This window comes from Equus caballus, chromosome 5 (genome assembly GCF_041296265.1).
Source record: "Equus caballus isolate H_3958 breed thoroughbred chromosome 5, TB-T2T, whole genome shotgun sequence".
NCBI lineage: Eukaryota > Metazoa > Chordata > Mammalia > Perissodactyla > Equidae > Equus > Equus caballus.
The window spans coordinates 12,139,699-12,163,886 of NC_091688.1; the positions used below are offsets into that span (position 1 = coordinate 12,139,699).

General features: G+C 45.0%; 1 protein-coding gene across 6 annotated transcripts in view; it reads right to left on the bottom strand.

Annotated features, from left to right (window-relative positions):
* The window catches only part of ASTN1 (astrotactin 1), a 291,298-nt gene that overhangs the window by 83,547 nt on the left and 183,563 nt on the right, over positions 1 to 24,188 (bottom strand). For all 6 annotated transcript variants that reach the window (XM_001498262.7, XM_070267742.1, XM_070267740.1 and 3 more), the window contains exons 9-12: positions 16,989 to 17,063; positions 10,083 to 10,220; positions 9,422 to 9,572; positions 893 to 1,059 (exon numbers count right to left, since the gene is read on the bottom strand). In XM_001498262.7, coding sequence (XP_001498312.3) covers positions 893 to 1,059; positions 9,422 to 9,572; positions 10,083 to 10,220; positions 16,989 to 17,063 — 531 coding nt within the window. The remainder of the gene's footprint in view (positions 1 to 892; positions 1,060 to 9,421; positions 9,573 to 10,082; positions 10,221 to 16,988; positions 17,064 to 24,188) is intronic.

Below are 24,188 nucleotides of genomic sequence, written 5' to 3' on the forward strand. Positions count from 1 at the left end.
TAGCTTTATTATTACAAATATTGATTTCCATTGCAAGCCTTTTAGATTGCGAGATCCTTGAGGGCAAGGAAAGGGGCGGGGAGGATAGACAAGCAAACTATGGGTATAGAAGAATGGGCCAAATCTTTATTTACTTTATAAATATAGTGTGCAAATGTCTTTAAATATAATTCCAGTCAGCGATGTAAATTTAAATGTTGAGGGAACCACAGAACTTTCAAGAAACCAAGGAGGCCTGAATTCTAATCCTAATCTTCCCACTTACTGACTCCCCAGTCTTGAGGGAGTCACTTAACCTTGCTGTGCGTTAGTTTTCTCATCTGTAAAATGGGATAGCATTGCCTGCCTGCTCCCGCACGGAGTCATCCTCAGAACAAATGAAGTGAGGTGGGTGAAAGAGCAGATCCACAGTCGGGCTCTTTAACTACGGTGAGAAGCTGCTACGTCTGAGCAGGGCGGCTGCGTTCACAAAATGCAGGGACTTTAGGAGCAGAATTTAATTCTACATCCACTCCCCCTAAGATTCCCCCTCCCCCTCTTAGACAATTGATTAGTCTCACACAATCTTTCCCAAGCTTTTGGACTGTGGAATCCTTTTGTCACAAAACACCTAATTAACCTAGTTCCAAAAAACACAGCTTGGAAAATTCTGGTGTAAACGGGCAATGCCTGCGGTCAGTTTCCTCATCTGTAGGGGTGGGACTAGACTTTCCCTAAGAGCCCTCCCAACTCTGCCTTTAAAAGGGCTCCTCTTCCAGTCCTCCAGGCTTGCTCCTCAGAGTCTGAGAGCTGGTCTAGGGTGGCCAGCTCATTCAGATTTACTTTCCTAGTTTCAGCATCGAAAGTCCTGCAAGGCAGCAAGCCGGTTGGCCTCAGGGGCAGTTCAACTCACCCGCAGAACATGAGGATGTTGTATAAGGTGGGGTCCTCTGGGAAGGGCGCCATCTGCTGGAGACACAGCTGCTCACAGCCGCCATTGAAGCCGTCAGAGCAGTCCACCCCAATGTGGCGGTCGTAGCAGCCAGAGCTGTCCTTCATCGGGCTAAGTCCGGATGGGCACTGGCACAATCAGAAAACATGCACACAGTTGCGTGAATCAGGGGACCAGGTTCTCTGGGAACCAGAGTATAACCACTGGTGCCTATTTTTAGCACTCAGTCTTGAAATCATTAACTTTGGCAAGCAATGCATGAATTTCCCACTACGCTGGACTCCCTTTAAAAGCAAGTGACCTTTTTTGACATCTTGCTTCTTCTCTCTGGGCACAGATCACACATATTCGCATTAAAGCCAATTCCTCCAAACAGGCTGGAACGGAGCATTGTAGCAAGATAGAGCTAGGTGTGCAGGCCTCCCGCTTGGGCCCAGGCTGGCAGAAGAGTGGAAGTGATGGGCCAGAATTAAAATGCATTAGCAGAGATTCCTTTTGGCTAGGGGAAGGGAGTGCTTCTGTTTGGACTTAGTATTAATAAGAGTTTCTTTTAATGTCCAAAGCACTTTGTCAACGTTGGTACCGGACAGCGGTGTTGGACGGAACAGACAGAGCCAGGGCTTCCAGCTAGAAGGACGAAGTGGACTTTCTCTGTGACCTTGGAGGGAGGTGTGACTGCTCTCCTCATGGGAGTGACCATACTCACGACCTTCCCCTTCAAGGACACCCTGCGGAAGACGCACAGACAAGGCAGCTGCTACATGAGCACCCACAGGGGCTGCACTGGGCTCGAGCTTTATCCCAGTGCCCTGGACACTCAGTGTGAAGGAATTAGCTTTTCTGCACTGCTGCGTCATCAATAAACTCCTCAAGAACGACAGCAAAGGAGATAATCCAGGAAAAGATGTCAACCGGAATCTGGGGAAGACAAAGGGGCTTGGCGAGCAGTAGGAGCGCTCATATGGCACGCATCATGTGCTGGGCAGCGTCTAACTCACTCATTTTACTCATTTAACCCTCAGGACATCTCCTTGAGGTAAGCAGTGTGATCAACCCCATTTTACATATGAAAAAGCACAGAGAGCTTAATGTTCCTGTTCCTAAAGTTGCACTGCTGCTCACCGCAGGACCACACCCGAAGCCCTGGAGGCTGGCTATGACATCCATGACTTAGCTGCTCTTTCGTTCTCTTACACCATGCTCAGTCTCTCACACAACAGTGACCGTTTACCGAACACTTACTAGGAGCAGGGCGCTATGCTATGTGCTTTCGGTATTTCATCTCACAGCACCCTATATGAGTCTCATTTAATCGATGTGGAAACTGTTAACACTGCCAATTAAAGCATGAACTTCTCACTGCTCTGGATTCCGTCTGAAAGCCCATGAACATTTTTTGCCATCCTGCTGCTTTTGTCTATGCAACAGATCCTGCACATCTGCGTTACAGCTGATTCTTTCCAACAGGCTGGAAGGGGGCAAATAACTCGCCCAGGGTCAGGCAGCTAGTATGGGGCAGCGCTGGGGGTCTGTCTAGATCTGACCTGCTTTTAAGGACTGTGCTATACGCATACTGTCAGCTAGCTAACACACTCCTCCAAAACCAAAACCAAACCAAAAAACTCTTTCAAAACTTGGTGGAACCGTGTTCAACACTTCCCCTCCTGCCCTGCTGCCTGGATGCCTCTTTTTCACCGCTGCCAAGCACCTTGGCCTGGTAGCCCGGAGCTGCCGCAGGTGTGCCTCTGAAGACCCACCCCCCTCCCTCCCCGCTTCCGGATGGAAGATCGCAGCAGGATGTGAAGTTTGCTGACACTAATTCTGCAATTTTCCAAACAAATAGCCCCGCTGTGGGCCTCCCAGGATCCCAGCCTGGTCCATCCTCTCTCTCCCCATGAAGCCAGCTGGAATGCTGGAAGGTGACAGCATTTAAAGAAGTTTCTAAGGGCTGCCTCATGTTGTGCAAACCCAGATGTTCCAGAGATGGTAAACAAGCAAATGAGGCAGCTGAGGATTGCACCCTACATTTTGTTAGCCCCCCCACCCATCCACTTGCTTGGCCACCCAGCTGTTAGGCCAGATGTGCCACCAGAAAGGAGCTGGCTTCACCACTGTGAGGCTTTCCAGGCATGCATGTAGGTTGAAACACAAAAGTTTGACTGGAATTAAAGAGGCTACACTAGTTGCCATGAATTCTTTTTTTTTCTTTCCACAAAGTTGGGGAAAAGCCGTCAAAGTAGGGACAAAGCCAGTCCATCCTGGTACCAGCTAGCTTTCTCAGTCACCAGCCAGGACGCCCCATCTTCTCAACCACCTGCTTTTTTTCGGAATGCCCCATCAAGTGTGATTTTTGACACAGAGATCATCATCAAATGAAACTCCAGCAGGCTTTGTTCCAGCATTCCAAATCCTGGCACATCTATGCCTTGCCTGGCTCTGGTGTCTAGATGACCGTTGCTATGCCAAATTGGACCACCTGATATTTACACCCTCTTAGGAGGTTTGGAGAGAAGACAGTCAGCTACCTTGTCCATGTCGGACTTTTTTTGTTCTTATAAGCAAAGCTAAAAATAATAATAACAGCTATCCGGAATTAAGCAATTCTACATGCAGGACAATCTACATATATTACCTTCCATCCCAACACACAAGGAGACTTTTTTCCCCTCATTTTACAGATAAGAAAACTTAGACTCAGAAAGATTAAGTAGTAACTTGTTTAAGGTCACAGAGGTGGAAAATGCCAGAATCAGACTTGGACCTAGATCTGTCTGACCCCAAAGCTCATGTGTGTCCCTTCCGCACTGCCCTGTTGCTTTACAGGTGTGAGATAACCTGGATTCATTGGAATCCAAAGAAATAAGGTCAATTTGTCAAGAGTTAAAGCGATCCTATAGATTTGTGGTTTGTTTGATTGTTTTAAGCAACTCCTGGAGTACATTCTCGGAGTAATAATGGATTTGTAGGTTCAGCCTAACATTCTCTCTCTCTCTCCTCTTTCACACACATGCACACACACCCCCCGTATTATGAGTCCATACATTTATAAGGCAAACACTGCACACTGTCCAGAGCCGTGACCTTGAAGGCAAGACAAGATCCTCAATCACCGAAAAAGATGCAATTATCTTTACCACACTATAGCTTACTTGGGCTGCAGTTCAGAGTAGAACATTTTTGAAAGATTTCCAGAAAAAAAAAAATGAAACGAAAAATATAGTTTTCTTCTTAACCCTTGATGAACCAGAACAGCCACTCCCCAAAGAGTCTAATCACTCATTTCCCATGGTATAAATTTGTTTTTGTTTTTGCCTAAATGTTCCTTGTGCTGTTTCTTCATATTCTGGGCTCCTGAAAATCTTTGTCTACCTACAAGGAAACCACAGGCTCCTAACCATGCCCTCTTCCTGGAAGTATTTGCTACCAGAGCCCAGTTGTCAGGAGAGAAATCCTGTCTCCAGGAGGAGCTTGTATTTTCTCTTCGTAAGCACCGGCCATTCTCTTCTTCTGGCTTGTGGACAATCCCTCCACTTGTTCCTTAAAATAGAACCGTTTGCTCAGGATTGAGCCCCAAGGTCATATTTTAACCTCTCTCGGCAGAGGTTACATGTGGCACTCCCAGGGCCTTTATCAACTACAGGCTTGAGAAGAAAACTCCATTTATCATGGCAACAGCCCTCCTCCATCAAGAAGGCCTAATAAATGAGCCCATATTTCAGTGACCCCTAAAATACACAAGGTTAATCATCGTTCATGAGACGCTCATGGCTTCGTGACTTATTACTGGTCTAAGGCACATTTTGCTAATGAGATTAAAATGGTTTTCCCCATTCAATCCCTTTTCTTCACCATCTTTCCCCTCTTTTTCCACCAATGGTTTTTGGTTGATTAATTACTTAGGATCCTAGTCGGATCTCACTGAGCCAGAGACACACACACCTTCGTTCCAGATTAGGAGGTGAATGTCTGATGGCTGCTGAATATGAGTGATGGACACATGAGCCTATTCAGGGCTCCTGGGAGAAGGGAACAACTTCCTGCCGTCGAGCCTGTCTCGCCTTACCTGCGTGATTCAGAAGACACGCAACCATAATTCCCACAATTCCTACTCAAAATCGATTCTCTTTTTCTACACGGCTGTCGTCTTCCTCTCACAAATAATGATTTCCCTGACTTTCGGATGGGCTCTGACACGCAAGCCCAAGCCACGCAGGCCTTCTCCCAAGGGGAAAAGTTTGATGGAATTAAATTTATATCTCAGCTTCCTGCCCCCATTTCTCTGAAAACCTCTGAGGCATACTCTTCTGCTTCCTGTCCTACAGAGAGAAAGAGAGCTGGTCATCTGTGATGGTCTCTGCACATCTGCGCTCCAGTAGAGGTGAAATGACACATTTCGTGGGAGACCATTGTGGACAGCATGTGGACAGAGGGCAGCAGGGTCATTGGGTAATTCGAAGCTCATTAGAGCATAATGCTCTGGTGGGGAAGGTCATATGTTCAATACACGAGAAAGCGGGACAGCCGACCTCTCCCTTCCAAGGCCACAGTCTGCTCACCTAAGTACATGCAGACATCTCACAAACCAAAGGCTTTTGTTTTGGCTACTTTTGGGAAGCTGAGAAAGGAATATTAGAACATGGGCTTTTCACTTTTGTTACGGCTTTGTAAATCATTTTCAAGACTTTCAAACAAAGTTTTATATTAAAGCTCAAGAGGTAGGCTTGATAAGAAGGAAGATGCCGTGGTTAAAGCTGAAGGTGGGGAGATGAGAGTCCTGCTGACCAAGTCTGCTCCAATCCCCACTGTCATCTACTGCCATCTCCCACTGATGGCCTCCCAAGGATGTCTGCCACATAATCCTGGGACCCTGTGAACATGTCAGCTTACATGACCATAGGGGCTTTGCAGATCAAGTTAAGGATCTTGAGATGGGAGATTATCCTGGGTTATCCAGGTGAGCCCAATGTCATCACAAGAGTCCTTAAAAGTACAAGAGGGAAGCAGAAGAGAGAGAGAGGGGGAGATGTGCTACAGAAGAATGGTCAGAAAAATGCAACGTAGCTGGCTTTAAAGATGGAAGAAGGGTACCATGAGCCAAAAATATGGGCGGCCTCTTGAAGCTGGAAAAGGCAAGCCAGTGGATACTCTCCTAGAGCCTCCAGAAAGAACACAGCCCTGCTAAGACCTTGATTTTAGTCCAGTGACACCAGTATTGGATTCTCATCTACAGAGCTGTGAGATAATAAATGTGTGTTGTGGGGCTGGCCCCGTGGCGCAGCAGTTGAGTGCACACGTTCCTGCTTCGGCAGCCCAGGGTTCACGGGTTTGGATCTAGGATGCGGACATGGCACTGCTTGGCAAGCCATGCTGTGGTAGGCGTCCCACATATAAAGTAGAGGAGGATGGGCACGGATGTTAGCTCAGGGCCAGTCTTCCTCAGCAAAAAGAGGAGGATTGGCAGCAGTTAACTCAGGGTTAATCTTCCTCAAAAAAAAAAAAAAGAAAAGAAAAAGAAAAATAATAAATGTGTGTTGTTTTAAGCCACTAAACCTGTGGTAATTTGTTACGGCAACCATAGGAAACTACTACAGGAACTTTGCAGGACCTTATGGGGCTCCACAGAACAGAGAACCACTGCTATTGTGCCTTCCAGGCAGGGACCCCTGCCCCCGCCTTAGCAGTAAGGACAAGGGGTAGAAGTAAGACGTGGTTATCAGCAGTGGGTGGCGGACCTCTGCTCCGGGAGCCCTCCCAAAGGTTCTGTAATCTCTCTGTTGGAGAGTGGTTTGGTCTGGAATGGAGTGATTGCGGCTTGTACAGATCTGTGCCTTTCACGGGTGTTTGTTTCCCATCCCCAGAGACTCTATAAACAACAGGGCAATTATCTGGGTAGCAATTAACCCTGTGGGAGTCCATGCATAACTGAGAAACATGCCCTGCCTTCCTGGAAAGAATGAAGGTTGAGCAACCCCACCTGTCTGGCTTGAATTCAGTCAGGCAAATATGCACATACACTGTCTCTTCCCATATCTGCCTCTTTCCTGGGTTTCTTAAGGGCCAGCATGTTCTGAGTTCCTGGGAAGCCTTTCAGTTCGGCACCCAGAGGACTGAGCGTCAGGGTTTATGTGCAGAGGAGGAAGGGAGCCCAGTTCTCCCCCAAGTGCAGCTGGTGCAGCTGATCCCTTTGTCCCTGGTCCACCTCCAGATGACACAGGACCGCTCTGCTAATACACCAGGACTTCGGGATAGTACTGATGCCCAGGGGAGGCAGGTCAGCTCAAGGTAAAGTCCCCGGTCTTCTCAGTAGGGTCATAAGGGTCATGATGTGACACATCAGCTTTCAACCCTTCAGTCCTCTGTTTCAAGGATCATGTGCTTCGTAGCCAATGAGAAACAGACAATTGAATGGGCCTGCCAGTCAGCCTGGCCCCCTCTTCCCTCTAAGAACCACGTGGACCAGTGACTTCAAAGTGTTATGCTAATACCAGGCACCGGTATAATTGGGTGGCTTTCTGCAGTGGCTCCTATTCTAAAATGCAGTGATCTTATTGCAAATGCATATTCATTGGAACTATTCCTGCTAGCTCCGTCTCACAGATCACAGTGTTAAAAATATAAAAATACATCAGCACGGCTATGTGCCAAGTAAAAGGGGCTAGGATCACCAACAGAAGGCGTTTGACAGGCAAACCCTTAGGGGCTCAGGAAAGGGGCAGAGAAGTGAGAAGAGATGGAGAATATATCCGTGTGCATGTGTGTGAATATGTGAGCATCCTCAAACTCATATGGAGGTAGCTTTAGGGGGTGGGGATGGATGTTCACATATGTGCACACACAATATTTTAGTACTTAGAATGACCCGAGAGAGTAATGAGGAATGAAAGGCTGAAATCCGGATGAAGAAATGCAGCCCGAATAGTAAAAAAAATACGTCTCAGCTGGGAGTTCCATTAGACAGTGAAATCGTCTCCTGAGGGACCCGGTTGGGAAGCTCATTGCTTAAGACATCTGAAAGTGGACCAGGCAAAGGGAGGGGAGCATGGTGGAGCATCAGCTCACCCCTGGCTGCCTTTGGAAGACACAACCTACAGAGTGCTTTTCTTTGTATTTTCCTGATAGTCCTCTCTGTTCTGGTTTGCCTGTCTTTTGATTGACCTGCCAGGTTCTCCGTCTACTTGCTCCTCAGTGTTCTCTCTTTCCCTTTTCTTTTCTTCATTTTCTCTCCCTTCTCAGATGAATCAGGCTTCTGTCAGCTACTGCCTAGCCTGTGAAAGTCTGGGGAAGCCTAAGGGCTGAGAGAGTCCCACCCTGGATCCCAGGGACATATCCGTCTTTGATGGAGAGCAGCTCCCTGAACAGAGCAGGTGCTCAGAGACAGGAAGATGAGGGTGTGAAAGATGGCATGGGCCCAGCATCCTCACAGCTTGCCCCTGCTCTGAGTCCCCTTGCAAGAGCACAGCTGTCAGATTGAGAAGCAAGATGAGGCACCATATTCTCCCTGGAGCTGTAAGCTCCTGGTCTTGCCCCCAAAACACTGCAGAACTACATGTCTCAATAAATCATCTCTCCCTCTCCTTTGTGCCCACTTTATGCACAGCTTTCCTGCCTCCCTTCTCTGCCCCATTCCCTCTCCTCTCAGTGAGGATTTCATCATTCTGCCCCTAAAAGAAGAGAGGGCTGGAAACAGACAATAGTGTTGATGGACATGAAAGTGACCAATAGAAAGGCACCAGCAGCTGATGGCTTCATCTGCTCCTGCCTCCATTTATCTGTGTGGTTCGATCAATCTTCATACCTTTGGCGTGGGAGCTGTCTTAGTCTATCATAGCCCAAATAGTCTTTCTAGTGAATAGCATCACATATTTTAAAGGTAGCCAAAAACCACATAGCTGATAACGAAGTAGAAAACCATCTTTGACAAAGTAGGAGTTCATTGACTTCATCTCAAAGGTGACATTTTTTTTATTTTTCTTCTACCATTCCTGGAGTAACTTACTTCCTTCATCATTCTGGCCTTAGGCAAGTTCCTCCTAAAATTTCCCATTACAGTCAATGTAATTTGACTCTAGCCAAAGGTAGGTTTCTTCTAAATTTCCTATTACAGTAAACATAGTTTATTTCCTATTAGAGTCAAGATTATACTATTTAGCAGTTAATTAGTTTTCAGATTGTTTGGGGTATCCCTTACAAACTAGCCTGAAAGGCTGGAAAGAAAGAATCATGCTATATAGTTCAAGAAATTTCCCTTGGATAGATACACACAGTAGGTACTCCATAAATACTTCTTGATTAATGGACTGTGATTAGCTCCTCATGTCTGTCAAGGGAAAATTCATAATTTAGACTAGATGGTGGTTACACCTAGGGAGGGATCACTCTTGACCCTCTCTTTCATTCACAATATAGTTTTATCCATGTACCTGCATTGTGTCTTATCCTGTGCACTGCTCCCCCACCCTCAAAATGACAAGCTTGACAGGGCACACATACCACACAACCAGTGGAGTCCAGCTTGCGATCTGAGATGCAACGGAAGTTCTTACTGCAGCCCCCATTATCCTTGCTGCAGTCACGCACTGGACCGAAGGAATCTAAGAGAACCTCCAGGCTGTCGAAGGAGGATGAGGTCATCAGCTCCTCCCTGCGGGGAGAAACAGCAGGAGATGGCAGGCATCAAGGGCTCCACGTACAACAAGTAGCATCATAGTCCGCGTTCCTATCTGGCCAGCTGGATCATGTCTCACTCTCTCTTACAAAAAGGAAAGATCAACCATACCCTGAGCCTTGAACTGACGAATTATGGACATTCTCCATACCTGGGAAAGGAGCCAGGGCTGTAACGCCTGGTCAAAGGAGGTCTAAACTTGGGCAAGGAAATTAACATTTTATTGCCTGTCAGTGCTTTGGGGCTGCAGGAAGTGCTTACAAACTCGAATTTTATGTCCTTTCCCAGTGCCTGAGCCTTGGGGTGTGCAATATTGACCCAGATAGAGTAGACCCCGGCCCGGTGTCTGGGGAATTGGAGGGCAGCCTGCCAACTTCTCCTTTTGGCTAGGCATGATTCTTTTCCCAGCACCTTGGACCTTCAGGTCGTTTCTCACTGAGCCTCCCAAGCCAAATGCAGGCCTCAGCGTGCTGGGGCAGGGCTCACCTGACCTCCACAGCGTCCTCCATCACTGTCATGTCTGTCTTACACTTCGCTGATGGGTTGATGGCCAGTTCAGCTGGTGGAATCACAAAGCTCTTGCTGAGAGGCAGCCACATGCCTTCCCCAAGGGTGTAGGTGAATCTGCAGGTACACCCAACACCAGGTGGTTATGACTGAGGGGATAACCACCCCCACCGGGGAGCCTGGCATTCTATCTCCAGCTGCTTCCTTCTCACTCCTCGTAGTCCTCTTCAGAAAGGAGAGTTTATCGCCATTTTATGGATGAGATGACTGAGTCTGATGGAGGCAGAGAGGCCTACTCCTGCTCACATGTTGAGACAGCTGGAGAACTGATTATGGTACCCACACACCAGCTGCTAGAAGTGGTTTTTATTAAGTTGTGAGAAATTGAGTCCCAGTTTCCTTGAGATGTGAAGCTGGGCTTCCCCTATCTTAAGGCGGATATAATTGGAAGCATTCTAATTGAGGAGACATGCCGGCATCCCACCATCCGCATCCCTCGGGTCGCACACCCACGGTGGAAGTGATGGCTCCTCTCTGTGCCTGCAGGAACCCTACCCAGGAAAAGAAGGGAGGAAAGCTCCCCTTTTCTGACTTCTGTGTGGTGGGAACAGAAATGACCAGAGCCAGGAGCCTCCAGGGAGGAGAGAAGAGGGAACCAGACAGGCCTGGATGTCTTCTCTGCAGCACTCCCACCCACACCCTCAGATAATGGCCTTAACCCTCAGGAGACAGGGAAGATTTTTTTTTATTATTCTTACAACAAGGGCTAAAAGGAATAAAAGAATCAATCAGCATTTCAAGGGAGAGCTTAAGGAAACCATGAGAGATTATTTGTTTATTTATTCATTCATTTTATTTCAAAGGCATTCAAATGCTCTGTGTTCACAGTCAAAAATAGTCTATGGGATAAAAGCCAGTGTGGGTGGGATATCACGAGGCTGTGGCAGTCTGGTGTCCCCTTCCAACTTAATGTGGAGGGAGGAACAATGGAAGGATGCGCACAATTAAACAGAACCCAGCACTGGTTCGATTATCATGCTGGTCACAGAGTACCATTTCAGAATGCTGTTCCTTTCTCTCCCTTAACCCACACGCTCCCCTCTCCACTCCCCTCTCCACTCCCCGGGATGCCTGAGATGCTAGGAAACAAGAGAGATGACGTGAGATCTTTTCTGAGAAATGCAACCCCCTCTAGAATGCTGGCCTCAGAGAATGCCCACTGACGGAGGCTCAGGCGTTACCAGCAGCCAAGCCACACAATTCTCACCCACTCCCTGAAAGAGAGCCCTAGGCACCAGAGCAGCTGAAAGGGGAGGAAGCAGGTGCCCAGGGGAGAGGCAGACCACTGAGCAAGCGGGATGTGGCCACGATTTGGGAGATTTCTTCCCTATTCCCACTCTTACTCTTGGATCTCTACTTCTCTGACCTGCTGGGCAAACCTCTGCCTTAAGCGGCATTGAAATACCACAGATGCTTCTTGCTCTGAAGGAGGCTCTCAACTCTTCCCACCCACAGGGACATGAGGCAATAGGTGGCACGGGGTCTGCACAGGGGGCTCTGTACCAGGTAAGGGAGGGACATTACTGGGGGGACAGAAGAGGGGACCCACTTCTTCACTCTTCTGTGAAGCAGTTGGCAAAACTGAAGGCATGACAGCCGCTTTACACACACACACACACACACACGTGCACACATGTCATCTGACAAGATTAAGGAACCAGTTCAGGGCAAGTGATTGCTGTGAGGTGCCCGGAACCTGGGACTTAAGGATGAATGTGAGTTGAAGGCAACAACACGCAAGTATTTGTATTCACTTTGCATTTCCTAATGGACATTCTTGAGATTAGCAACACTATGATAGGCAAGCTGGGATGGGGGTGCCACTAATATTGTATATAATATATAGTTTCAGAGAGAACATGCACAAGTTTGCATGGTACCAGGGAGGAGGCAGTTTCTTTGGACATAGAGGTGAGTTTTTGTTTCCTGTTTCGGTTTTAAAATGACCAAGTTTTGCGTTGATGCAGAGCAACCGATCTGTGATCTGTAGCTTATAATTTATGCAACAGATTTTAGGAAACTGTTGGGAGTACTAGCACATTTCTGATGGTTAATTTTTCTTTTGAGAGAGAGATTCACATCCATCAATCTCACAGTTTTCCCTTCCTCCTGTACATGCAGTAATATTGCGAAAGGAAAAGCAAAGATCTTTCCCAACTGAAACTGTCCGATGACACCCCAGGCCTACAGAACAAAGTTCACATCGCCAAAGACATCATTGCCACCCACTTCCGCAGCTCCTTCTTTCACTAAACCCTGCTTCACACTATGTGCTCCTATAATGCAATCTGACTGTAGTTCCTAAAATCGTCCTAATTTTCACACTTCTTTGCTTTTGCTCCTAATATTCCCTCTTGTTGAATTTTCCTTCCTCTCTTTTTTGTAGGACTCCCACTCACTTTAAGATTCAGTTAAGGTCCCACCCCTTCCAGAAAACCCTCCAGAACCTTCACACTCAACCCTCAGGCCAAGCAAGGGGCTCTCCTCCATGCACGTGCACACAGTCCCTTGTCTCCCTGAGAGACTGAGTTGTGCCCATCTTTTCATGCGTCCATCAGCCTCAGCAGAATGTGCTCTCTTGGATGGCACAGGACAGTTCTTCATCATCTTTGTATCCCTATTGCCTAACACAATTTCTGGCCCAAGGAGGCCACTCCATCAATCTTGATTGACTGATCAATAAAGAGATTTAGTTATGCTCTTTAGTTTGCACAGGCTACTGGGGAATATAATCTCAATTTTCAAATTTAACGATGGGAGCGGTGGTGATTCATTTAGCGGTGGTCCTTCATTTAGAGCAGGACATGGAGTAACCTCTGGGTTTAAATGAATTTAATGGTCAAGATGGATCTGGGTTTGATATTGTGAGGAATTTTCAAAGTACACAAAGGCTTCTGAGATGTGACACTGTACTAAGTTAACAAGAAAAACAGTGTAATCTTCCATCTCTGGTGCGGTCAAGGTGAAACCCTGCAGGGGAAGCAAAGCCAGGTGGGCAGTGAGACTATCTTTATCGAGAACTCTCAAAGGGGCAGCTGCTCTGTAGACTGGCTCATTTATCCTCACAACAGCCCTCTGAGGTTAATCGATTGGCCCCATTTTACCAATTTGTCAACTAATATTGTAAGAAGTTTAGCGACCTCCCAAGGTCACCTCTCCCTAAGTGGGAAAGATAGGGGTTGGTCCAATTCTTAAGTGTGGCTCACAGCAGCTTTCCAGTCCATGCTAGCTCATGCCTATGCAATTCTAAAGTTTTTCTTTTATCTGCAAAATCTACTGAGTAATTCCAAAAACCAAATATAGAACAAACTGTCAGAGAAAAGCTGTGTCCTGAAATTTCATCTGTCCCTCATTCATGCAGATTTGGCAGGAATTATTTCAAAAAGCCACCAAAGAGAAGTTGGGTGAGCATCTGGAATGCTTTCCCAAGTTGGGCCTTCTCTGTTGACAGCTGGTGGTGACTATCACAGTTGATGGCTCGGCTGTAGCCTGAGTCCTGCACACGACCCTGTTGAACTAGAGCTTGAAACTACTGTTCAGAGGCAAACACTTGCCAGAAAGCACTGGACAGAACAAGCCTGTGTTCTCACTGTGCCTTGGCGTCAAGTAGAATGTGGGAAACCTGATAAATAGCTCTTAGCCTGGCTTCTCCACTCTTCCCAAAGCAGGCCATTCCGGGATGAGGTATTGTGCCCAGGGATGCAGGTACACACTTGGGAGGAAGGTCTCCAAGAGATAAATTTGGTCTACAGTAGTCCCTGCCACTAGAGGGTCTAGTGATATGGAGTGATCCTAGCCACAGTGGAAAGGTGGTCTTCAGCACTAGACCGGGTTTGGTCAGAAGACTCAGGCTGGAGGTTCAGAGTCCCTTTGGACCCTTCCCAGGATCTTTGGGATTGTAGATTACCAGGATTAGGTTGGGTATCAAGGTCTTTTCCTAGTCTGGTTTCAAGTTCTTAGGAAATCTGAAGTCATCATCTACAAATCTTTGGTGAAGACCTACTGTGTTTAAAATTCTATGTTAGATATTAAATTGTGTGTTAAAAATGTATGTTAGATATTAAACACTTAAAGCCATATAGGGTACTACCCACTCCCTCAGGAAGATGGCCATTTCATTGGGGAAACAAATAGGCAAGTTAAAAATAAATATGAAATAAAATAACTGACAAATAAACATTATAGTCAGCATGTTGTGGAAATTTGGAGGGGGAAGAGTCATTGTGGATTGATGAAGTGCGTTGGAGAAGCTTTAGAGTGGCGTTTCTCAATCCTGGGCACAGATTAGAATTACCATTGTGCTTTCAAAAAACACTCATGCCCTGGTCCCACCCCCCAGAAATTTTGAATTAATTGGTTTGTGCTGGGTAAGATTCTTGGTCATTTTTAAAGCACACTGGGGATTCTCATGGAGGGTCCGTGCTGGAGAACAATTTTTGGATGAGACTGTAAATTCCTTGAAGTCAGGGACTATCATGGTCATATTTGTTTGGTCACATCTACATCATCTAGAACAGCGCCTTGCGATGGTAGATGCTCGATAGATGTTGGGTTTAGCTGAGACTTGGTCTAGACCACGACAACGGGTGGTGTTATGTTAGGAGGAGAATAAGCATTCTTGCTGTAGGAAAGAGTATGAGCAAATGTGCAGAGTGGGAAATGTTCAGGTTGTTGGGGCAGTGGATCAGTTAGAAGATCGATTTGACTAAGAATACAAAGTTCTAGAGAAGAGCAGCTTATTAAAAGGAAGTACATCGGCACTCAATTGCAGAAAGATTTGAATGTCAGAATTTAAACTTTATTCCATAGCCCAGGCAAACGTGCAGTGGCTTGGAATGCATCAGGACACTAAATCATAGGGGAGCAGAGTAGCAAGTAAATAGTCATTAGCATCTTTAAGAAATTACAGTCACTGACCAGGCCATAGAATTTTCCAGAGTGGCCATTGGCAACTGGTTTACTCAGATCTCAGAGTGGTTTCCGTTAGAGTTCTTAATACCTAAAATAAGGAGATCATCACATATATCTTTTATCTGAAAGATTAGTTATTGTCATGTTAGAGCCCAAAATGATTAATCACTTAGTGATTAACCCATGGCCTCCTGAGGTAGTTGACCGCATGGGTCAAACCATGCAACTGATTCCCTCTGTAGCGTTTGGGTATCACATCCAGTTGGCAGCTAACAAACTTGAGAAGAGTAAACAGTGCTTGTGGGGATGGAAACACAGTTTTGGTGAAGGTTCTGTTTTAATAGCAATTTCAGTAAGGCCCTTGTTTTTCAAAGTGTTAGTTTCTGACTTTTCGAGGAGGGAAAACTTATCCGTTTCAATCAGCCCGACTCCACCAGGCCCTCCATCTGCCTTATCTTTATCACCATCATAGGTCCTGGCAGACCAGCAGCAAGAAAAAGGTGGGGGGAAAGTCAGCCAGATGATAAATCCTTGTTGGAAAGTTTAAATGCCCAAGTCATAGTCTAAGGAATATAGCTGACATCTCTTGTAGCACAAATCCTCAAAGGCAGCCTGCGGCCAATGCCATTAATGTGACCCGGCCTGCCCCGAGAGAGACACTCGGGAGAGAAAGGGAAGGGAAGGCTCTGTGAGGAAGTGGTTCTGAAATCTGCAGTCTAGCTAGGGGCATGCCTTAGGAGAGAAAACACCGCAGTGGCCAAGTCCCATCCATCCAGAGCCAACAGGGAGGAGCAGGAGAAGCTGGGGCAGAGGAGCCAGCTCTAGAAGGCAAATGCAGGAGCAAAACTGACACCCAGGCCAGGACTGGCTGATGTGGAGGGTCTGGGGAAGGAGTCTGGAAAGGCAGCAGTGAATACGTGAGACTCAGCACACTGTTTGAGTGCAGTGAAAATGAAGCAAGTTTTCCATTTGCCCCACACTGCTCACCATTCCTCCAGTAATGTCATGCAGTAGCTTAATGCATCCTTTGACATCAGACAGCTGTGCAAGACTGTTTACTTCCTCTCCCAGAGGGCTTGCTAGTGGAGGGAGATGCATTCATTTCCATACTGCCAGGCCAAGCACAATCTCTGGCACTTAGTAGGTACTCAGCAAATGCACATTAGGTGAAGGTCAGACTGACAAAAATAAATGGATGATAAGATCTTAGTTTGGAAATAAACTTGTGTTCCAGCTAAGGCCTGGTGTACATTAAACTTTCTGAAAACGAAATAGTTCGTGGCTGGCACCCAAATTCTTCCCCTGCTTATTAACTTTTCTGATATGTCTTATTACTAGGTATGTAGGTAGAAATTTGGGAGGGACTAGAAACATCCAATTTGATAAGGAGGGTGGTAGATAAAAGAAAATAATCATGAAGTAGAGGTGAGAAAAGGGGAAGGCATGGGCGGGAGAGATGCATTTTGAACAACTTAAGACTTTATGAGGAAGGTGCGAATTAGGTGCAAAATGGAGAGGCAGAAACTGACAGTAATTGCCTGCTCTGTGCCAGTTTCTATGCCAGGGGTTTTCCTTGCATTATCTCATATATTCCTCACAACAATAGAGCCAGGCATGTAACGTAGCCCATTTAACAAGTGTGGAAACTGGGGGCTCCCAGAGGTGAAGTAAATTACTGGGGTTCACAGAACAGGCAAAGAAGGAAGCCAGGACCCAAACAGAATCTGTCTGACCTCAAAGTCCTCCATGCTGTCACTGGGCATGACTGCGGGACAGGCACTTTTGTTACTGGGAGGGCAGAACGACTGAACGTATTTCCTGTTTTATACTTTACCACTAGGAAAGAAAGTTCCATGAGATGTGGGACATGGTGCTTGCAGATGTACACAAGCAAGCTCCTAGACAACCACTTACCTGAATATTTTATCAGAAGGCTGTTCTCCCAAAACCAGGTCAAAGCCTCGCTGAAATATTGTGTAAGGCCAAGGCCTAAAAGGAGAAACATCATTCAATTAAAGTCAACTCAACAAACACTCTCTGAACATCCACTTCGTGCCAGGCACTATGCTAGGTTCTGGAGACCCAAAGACAAAGAGGACCTCGTCCTTGTCCTCAAAAATCCTACTAACGTGGACTCACACAAGACCTTGAATGCTGGAACCCAACCAACAACAGGATCAATGGAAAAGCCACTGCCCCACGAGGAAAGTGGAATCTAATAGACATGACAGTTGGAACTACATATAGAGTAAAATTATATTAATGTAGACCTCGCACAGCCATAATTCATGGTCCTTAAGATGTAAATTTAACATAAACTTAGCTTTGCCTCACTTAAGAAAGAGGGGCAGCATGATTTCTTGGGAAAGATGAGGCCTCTGGAATCAGACAGCTCTGAGTTCAAACCCTGGTCTTCTGTTAAACCCCATCTGACTTTGGGCAGATTATTGGTCTTGTTGGGCTTAATTTTATCACTTGTAAAAATAGGGTTACTAATGGCTGCCTCACAGACAACTGTGAAGATTAAGCCTAACTTTTAGTCCAAGGCCACAGCTCATACAGGGACCTTAGCATGTTCCCGTTCCCTACTCAAAATGACATGAATATTCTGGGTCTTTGACAGGTTCTAGATGGTTTCAAACATTTTAATGTCACTATTTCAAACAGAAACAACTGAAATGGTATTTTTAAAGGATCTTTAATTACAAGTCTCTCTAGCGAGCATCTAGCTGTTGTCCCATACACTTGAAGTAACAAAGCTATTTCCTTTAAATAGTAGGTATCTTTTCACTAACCCAGATGTCCAACTCTTAAATTATTTACCTATTCAAGCAAGATTTAGTAAATTCTGGACTTCTGTTGGGTACTAGATATTGTGCATGCTTGACGAATTGAGCCCTTGTTCTCATGGAACGTATAGTCTCCATGTATAACCCAATTATAGCAATGCAATAACTCAAGTTTTGAGGACTTTACTGTAGACATGCCTTTGGTTTTCAAGGACTACAAAGAGACAGGAGAATGAATCGACATAAGTACTTGGGACTAAACCTAATACCAAGAATTAACCCAATGGTTGTCAATGAGAGTGGTATCACCCAATGGAGAGCATTTGGGGAAATGAATGACAGTTGCTCTTGAATGACACAATATTGGAGGATTTTACCAGCGTTTAGAAGGTAGAGGAAGAAAGACTAGAATAGTGTAGTGCTCAGGACAGCTCTGCACTACAAAAAATTGCCCCACATCCTGCAAAATTTTGAATGTCTTATTGCACATTTATGTAGGTGAAAACCTCTGTACAGTTATCTGAGACTAGATGCTAACTCCATTTACACATAAGCACCAAGCAGCTTTCAGTATTTTAATATATGATGAATTTTCTAACTGCCTAACTACCATGTAAATTAAGGGAAGACTATACATTATTACTTAAAAATTTTACCAAGATTTGTTTATAATTTTGGAAGATCATATCATTGTCTGCAATGCTGTCCATGGCCTTTGAATCGTCAATATAGCCCGTCTGTATCAGTCTATGTTGGTCCTACATGTATCGTATATTACATGTTACTTTCCACATTACATTATGGTGAATCTACATTAGTTGCAAAAGTCTGTCAACTTCATATTTCTCCTATTGTAATATAGCAGAGTATCTCTTCATTAAAATAGTTATAATATCATTGTAAATTACTTTCTTATTTTTTCTCTTTTAATTACTCATAAGGCATTATATTTATTTTTGAAATTTTGTGTATAGAGATGTTATTATTTATGAATTTCATTTCAGCATTATAAAAGGGGTTAACAACATTTGTCATAAAATAGAGTTTTGGCTCTTAACCCAACCAGCTAAGTGATTAACTAACTAGTTGCAAGGGGATGCCATTGGGACTACATAAGGGAGTGGCTGGGATGAATGCGTTCATTTTTTATGCTTATTATTTATAACCACTTATTCCTAGAATTCAACTCAGAAATACCCTGAGGCAACTGGAATTGGATCCCCAAAGTACCCAAACACTGTGCTATGAATGACCCCTGCATCAAATGAACAGCTCTCCCCACGTGGTCTCCAGGTTTGTTCTCTTCATTGGAGGTGAACCCACACAGTGGGGCTGGAATCTGATTCTTTTTTGCTGAACAGTAAGTGGTGGCTTATAGGCAGCTAAAAAATATGTATTAATTCAAGAAAAAGTTTAGAAATTATGGGGAAAAATGTCCCATCTGATCTTAGACACCTAGAAAGTGCAATAAAAAGAGAAGAGGGATGTGCAACTTTATTTGTCTCTTGGGAAAATCACATTTTATTTACTCTCAGTTTAATAATTTTAAATAACACATTCTGCCTTCGAGTTATCTCTAGTACTCAAAACTGGTACAATGTGTAATTAGAGTTAATTCTTGGCATGGTTCCTAGGTTGTTTGAGAATATATTTTGAGGAGCCAAATTTTAGGACGAGCGTTGATTACAGCGTGAACAATTAACTGCATGGAATAACATAAATAAACCTGCATTCGAGCCATAGGTAATGAATCAGTGAGCCTGGGAACATTGATTAAGCACGCGTCAGCATGTTGTTGGGTAGGTCAGGTCAAAGAGACTTCCCGTTCTTGTAGGCCTGAACAATAAGGGAGGCAACTCAGATTAGAGGGGCACAGACGTGCAGCCCAGACTCCCTGCCATCACATTGGGAAGCAGCAAGGCCCAGTGGTAGGGTGTGGGTTCTGGAACCAGCCTTCCTGTTTAGAATTCCAGCTTAGTTATCAATCGCTGTGGGACCTTGAGCAAGTCTTTAATCAGGCTATGTCTCCCCTTCCTCATCTGTAAAATGAGGCTGACCGTAATAATTGTATCTACCTGGCAAGGTTGTTATAAGGAAGAACTAGTTAACATAGTTAAAGTGTTCAGAATAGTGTCTGGTATTTAGTGAGTGTCATATAAGCAATTGTTAAATAAGTTAAATTTACTGGTTACCTGAATCAAATTTAAATACTACAATAAGGAGAATCTCAAATTTGAGGAAGAGATGTCTTGCCTGAAGGTGCAAATACAAAATTAACACCAGGCTTAAACTCAGATAGTACATGTATGTGTATTGGCCGAGGAGGAGGCAAAGATGATTTGGGAAGACCACCACACCTAGCCCCACCTCCCACCCAGCGATCACTTGACAGGGCAGTGACCATACCGTATTGACATTAAATACAGAAAGGGGAAGAGCATATTGTGAAACAGCAAGAGAATTGAGAGTTGCAAATTGCTCCAGCAAAGGAATAAAGCAGAATTTGCTTATCTTCTTCCCACTAGTCAGGGAAGATCTGACAGAGATGGGAATTCTTATTTGATTTATTTAGCAAATATTTATGGAGGGCCTATTGTGTGTGAATGGTGATACTAGGCAACAGAGCTGGGATAAATAGATTCTTTTGTTTTTTCTTTTAAAGATTTTATTTTTTTCCTTTTTCTCCCCCAAACCCCCCAGTACATAGTTGTATATTCTTCGTTGTCGGTCCTTCTAGTTGTGGCATGTGGGACACTGCCTCAGCGTGGTTTAATGAGCGGTGCCATGTCCGCGCCCAGGATTTGAACCAATGAAACTCTGGGCCGCCTGCAGCGGAGCACATGAACTTAACCACTTGGCCACGGGGCCAGCCCCTGGGATAAATAGATTCATGCCCTCAAAGGAACCTCCATTCTTTCTGAAGAAGCACATATATGTCTAGACAAACAGCAGAGAATGAGTGAAAGGGAAGTGGAGTTATAGGAGATAAGCTAAATGGCAGTGTTAGCTCACTTGTCCTGGGTGCTGGGAAGGCTGTGTGTTGGCAGCACTTGGAGCAATAGTCAGACGAGCTTGGTGCATGTGAGTAGAGAGGCTATAGGGCCATACAGGAAAAATCAGGGGTGAGTGATGGAGAGCTGGACCTAAAAGCATCAAAAACACTTTGGAGCTGAGTGACCTGAGACAGACTGAGTGAGCAAAGGCCTCTGTATCGGGCGCTCTGGGGTGTAAGGCCAAGTAAGAAAACTGAACTGCCCTCACCAAAAAGAGGCCCATCACTGAGTCATATGTCCAGGCTCAGATGGAAGTTGCCTAGGGGAAGCCTGTGTGGGGGATCAGAATTTGCCACCCCAAAATGTGTCCCTTTGGTTTAATTATTTTTAAGACCAAAAGACTCAGAAAGAAACTTTGAGCTTCCCCCTAACTGCCTAAAAGAATTTAAGATAGAAGGCCTGCTTCAGGAAGGAGCTATCAGCATAAATAACTATAGTATAATGTGAACTTAAGTGTGGTAGACAAGGAGGAACCTAGCCAGGCCCATCTAATCAAAGTCCTCCCCACATGCCATTGTTTTTGCAAGGCAAACATTTGTTTATCAAACATTTGCTTTTCCATCTCCATGTGAATTGCCTGCCTCCTCTTTGAAGTCCCCAACCACTATGCCCAACATCCTCCTTTGTCTTTAGCTGAAGATGGTATTTAAGGTGGTGGCTGCAGCCGTTTTGGTGAGTTACTCAGTATTCCTGGGTTTCTCCCGTATATACATGTCATTAAATTTTGTTTGATTTTTTCCTGTTATTCTGTCTCATGTCAATTTAATTTTTAGACCAGCCAGAAGAATCTAGAGAGTAGAGGAATATTCTTCCTCCCCGACTCCTGAAAACAGGATCTATGGGCCTTTATAATTGTTCCTCTCCTCTCTTTGCTCTGTTTCTCACTCTATAGACTTGATTCTCTCAAAATGGCTGAAGTACGTGGTGGAGACGTGGCCTCCAGCAGCTCCAGCTCACATCTTTACAGGCTCAGACCACAAAGGAGACATTCCCTCTTCTTATTAGGAAAAAATAATCCATGGAAGAACAGCTTGACATATCCTGGGTGAGATGAGCAACCTGGACCACTCTCTGGCGCCAGAGAAGTAGAAGCATCTAAGCAGAGGACAACTCTCATTTGGTTTTCAGGGCTAGAGCTGGGAGGAGGGGAACATCAAACAAAGTAGTAGTTTCCCCCTCAGCTTCTGTCTGCTTATGGTGGCAAGAGTGGTGCCTCCGTCAGGAGTGGGTGGATTACTGAGCAGATGGTGCCAATATTAGTTTTGTGGAAAGAGCGCCCATCGAGGAGCTCAGAGATAGTGTCAGGTTAGATGGGGGCAGGAGGTGGAACCCTGCAATTGGAAGGAACCCTAGTCTCTTGACTCCAACTTAGATATGTGGCCTCCAATATTCTCTGAACTGCATTAGGCAACCCAGTCACATCTTCTTAGTTTAGGGAAATTAGCAGAATTAGAAGTCAGAATAAAGTCAGTTTGTTTGTTTGTTAATATCTTCATTCTGACAAATCAAGACCCTAAAGCTTGTCCTCCCTTGTGGGAGCTACAGATGGCCTACATTCAGGGGCATCACCGTCTAGCACAGGAACCATCTGGGATCCACTGCCTCAAGCAGGAACATAATCCATGCCACAGAGGAGCCCCATTGTAATGGAAACACAGCAGCCAGCAGGACACACATGCAAATTGTGTATACGGAGAACAATTAGTAATCGTTTATTTGCCTTTTTTCTCTCCCTGTCTCACATAATACCACGGTTTATGCAGTCTTCCCTAAGCACTGGCAATTTTCAAGCTTTCAGCTTCTCTCTTCAACTCCTGTTCCTCTTCCCCAAGACACATCAGTTGTCACAGGGTTTTTTTCTTTAGTTTTAGCCTTGGGCTAGGCCATAAATTGCCTGTGGCCTTGACCTGACTCGTTGCAAGGCACTTCTTTCACTATGTAACCTAGACCCAACTGAGTGAGTAAGAACTCTGCATGGCCAGCCCGACTGGATGACCCATTCATACTGGCCTTCCCAGTGCAGAAAGGGACCATTTCTGCCTGGACAAGAACCCTTTAAAGGATGTTTTTGATTAAGCGCTAGACCCAGTTTTCCACCTAACTATGGCACCTGGAGATGGAGCTTGGAAGCTTCTGGTGAGTGTGCCCAGTGATGGGTTTCCTTGTGGAGAGATGAAGACTCATTACGGGTTGGGGGGCAGGGAAATAGATATAGATAGATAGACAGACAGACAGATAAAAAATAGGTGCAGGTATAGAGAGAGCAAGAGAGAACACAGGTGTCTACGCATGTTTATATGTATGTATGTATATACATGTGTATGTATATGGTGGCTGTGCATACACAGTTCAGTGAAGAGGGAATGTTCCAGCTGGAGGCAATGATGAATGAGGCATTTCATGATGAGCTTTTAGAAACTTAGGAGCTTCTTTTGAACGTATATATTCCTCCACCTATCACCAAAGAGAGCATTTTCCAAAGGATAATAATTTGCTCACGGTTAAATGAAAGCACATCATTTTAAGCTTGCCTCTGGCCCCCATTAGGCTATGAGGGTGGAAGTATGGTTTCCAAAGTTTCTGCCCAGCTATTCACAACACTTTGGGGTCTTGGTATAGGATATCATATCCATGTGTAATGGGAGAGCTGTTGAGAAAATGTTCTTTTTCTTATCCAGGTAAATGCATTGCAAGGAAGGAGCAGTGAAACAAGGAGAGAATAGAGGTTCATTAAAAAAACAGTTCTGGAAAAGGTAGTTTGCAAGATATATAGGAGAAAAAGTAAGGAGAAAAGTGGTATAAATGACTTTTCCAGCTATGCAGTTGGCTGAAATATTCTATGCCTCAATTTACCTTAATGATAAGATAGGGAGATTATTATGGGCCCCCATCTTCACAACCCGTACCAGCTCTGGGAGGAAGAAGTACTGGAATGCCTGATGCCTAGATTATCTGCTAAACCTGTGGCTTTATCAGAAGATCAATAACGAGGATAATGATGCCCAGGTTTCTACAGGATGCTTTAGGGCCTTGGGGTCTTTGCAGATGCTGTTTCTCTACCTGGAATTTCTCCTCCTCTCATTTACTTAGATAACTTACTATTCTTTAAGTCTGGCTTAAAAATGACTTCTCAAAATAGGCTTCCCCTGGTGCTCCAAGACTAGGTTATGGCCCCTGGTTACTCAAGCACTCGCATTTTCTTTTATAGAACCGATAACTGTAATTAATATATTAAGTATTCAGTTAATGTTTTCCACTCATCAGATGTAAAG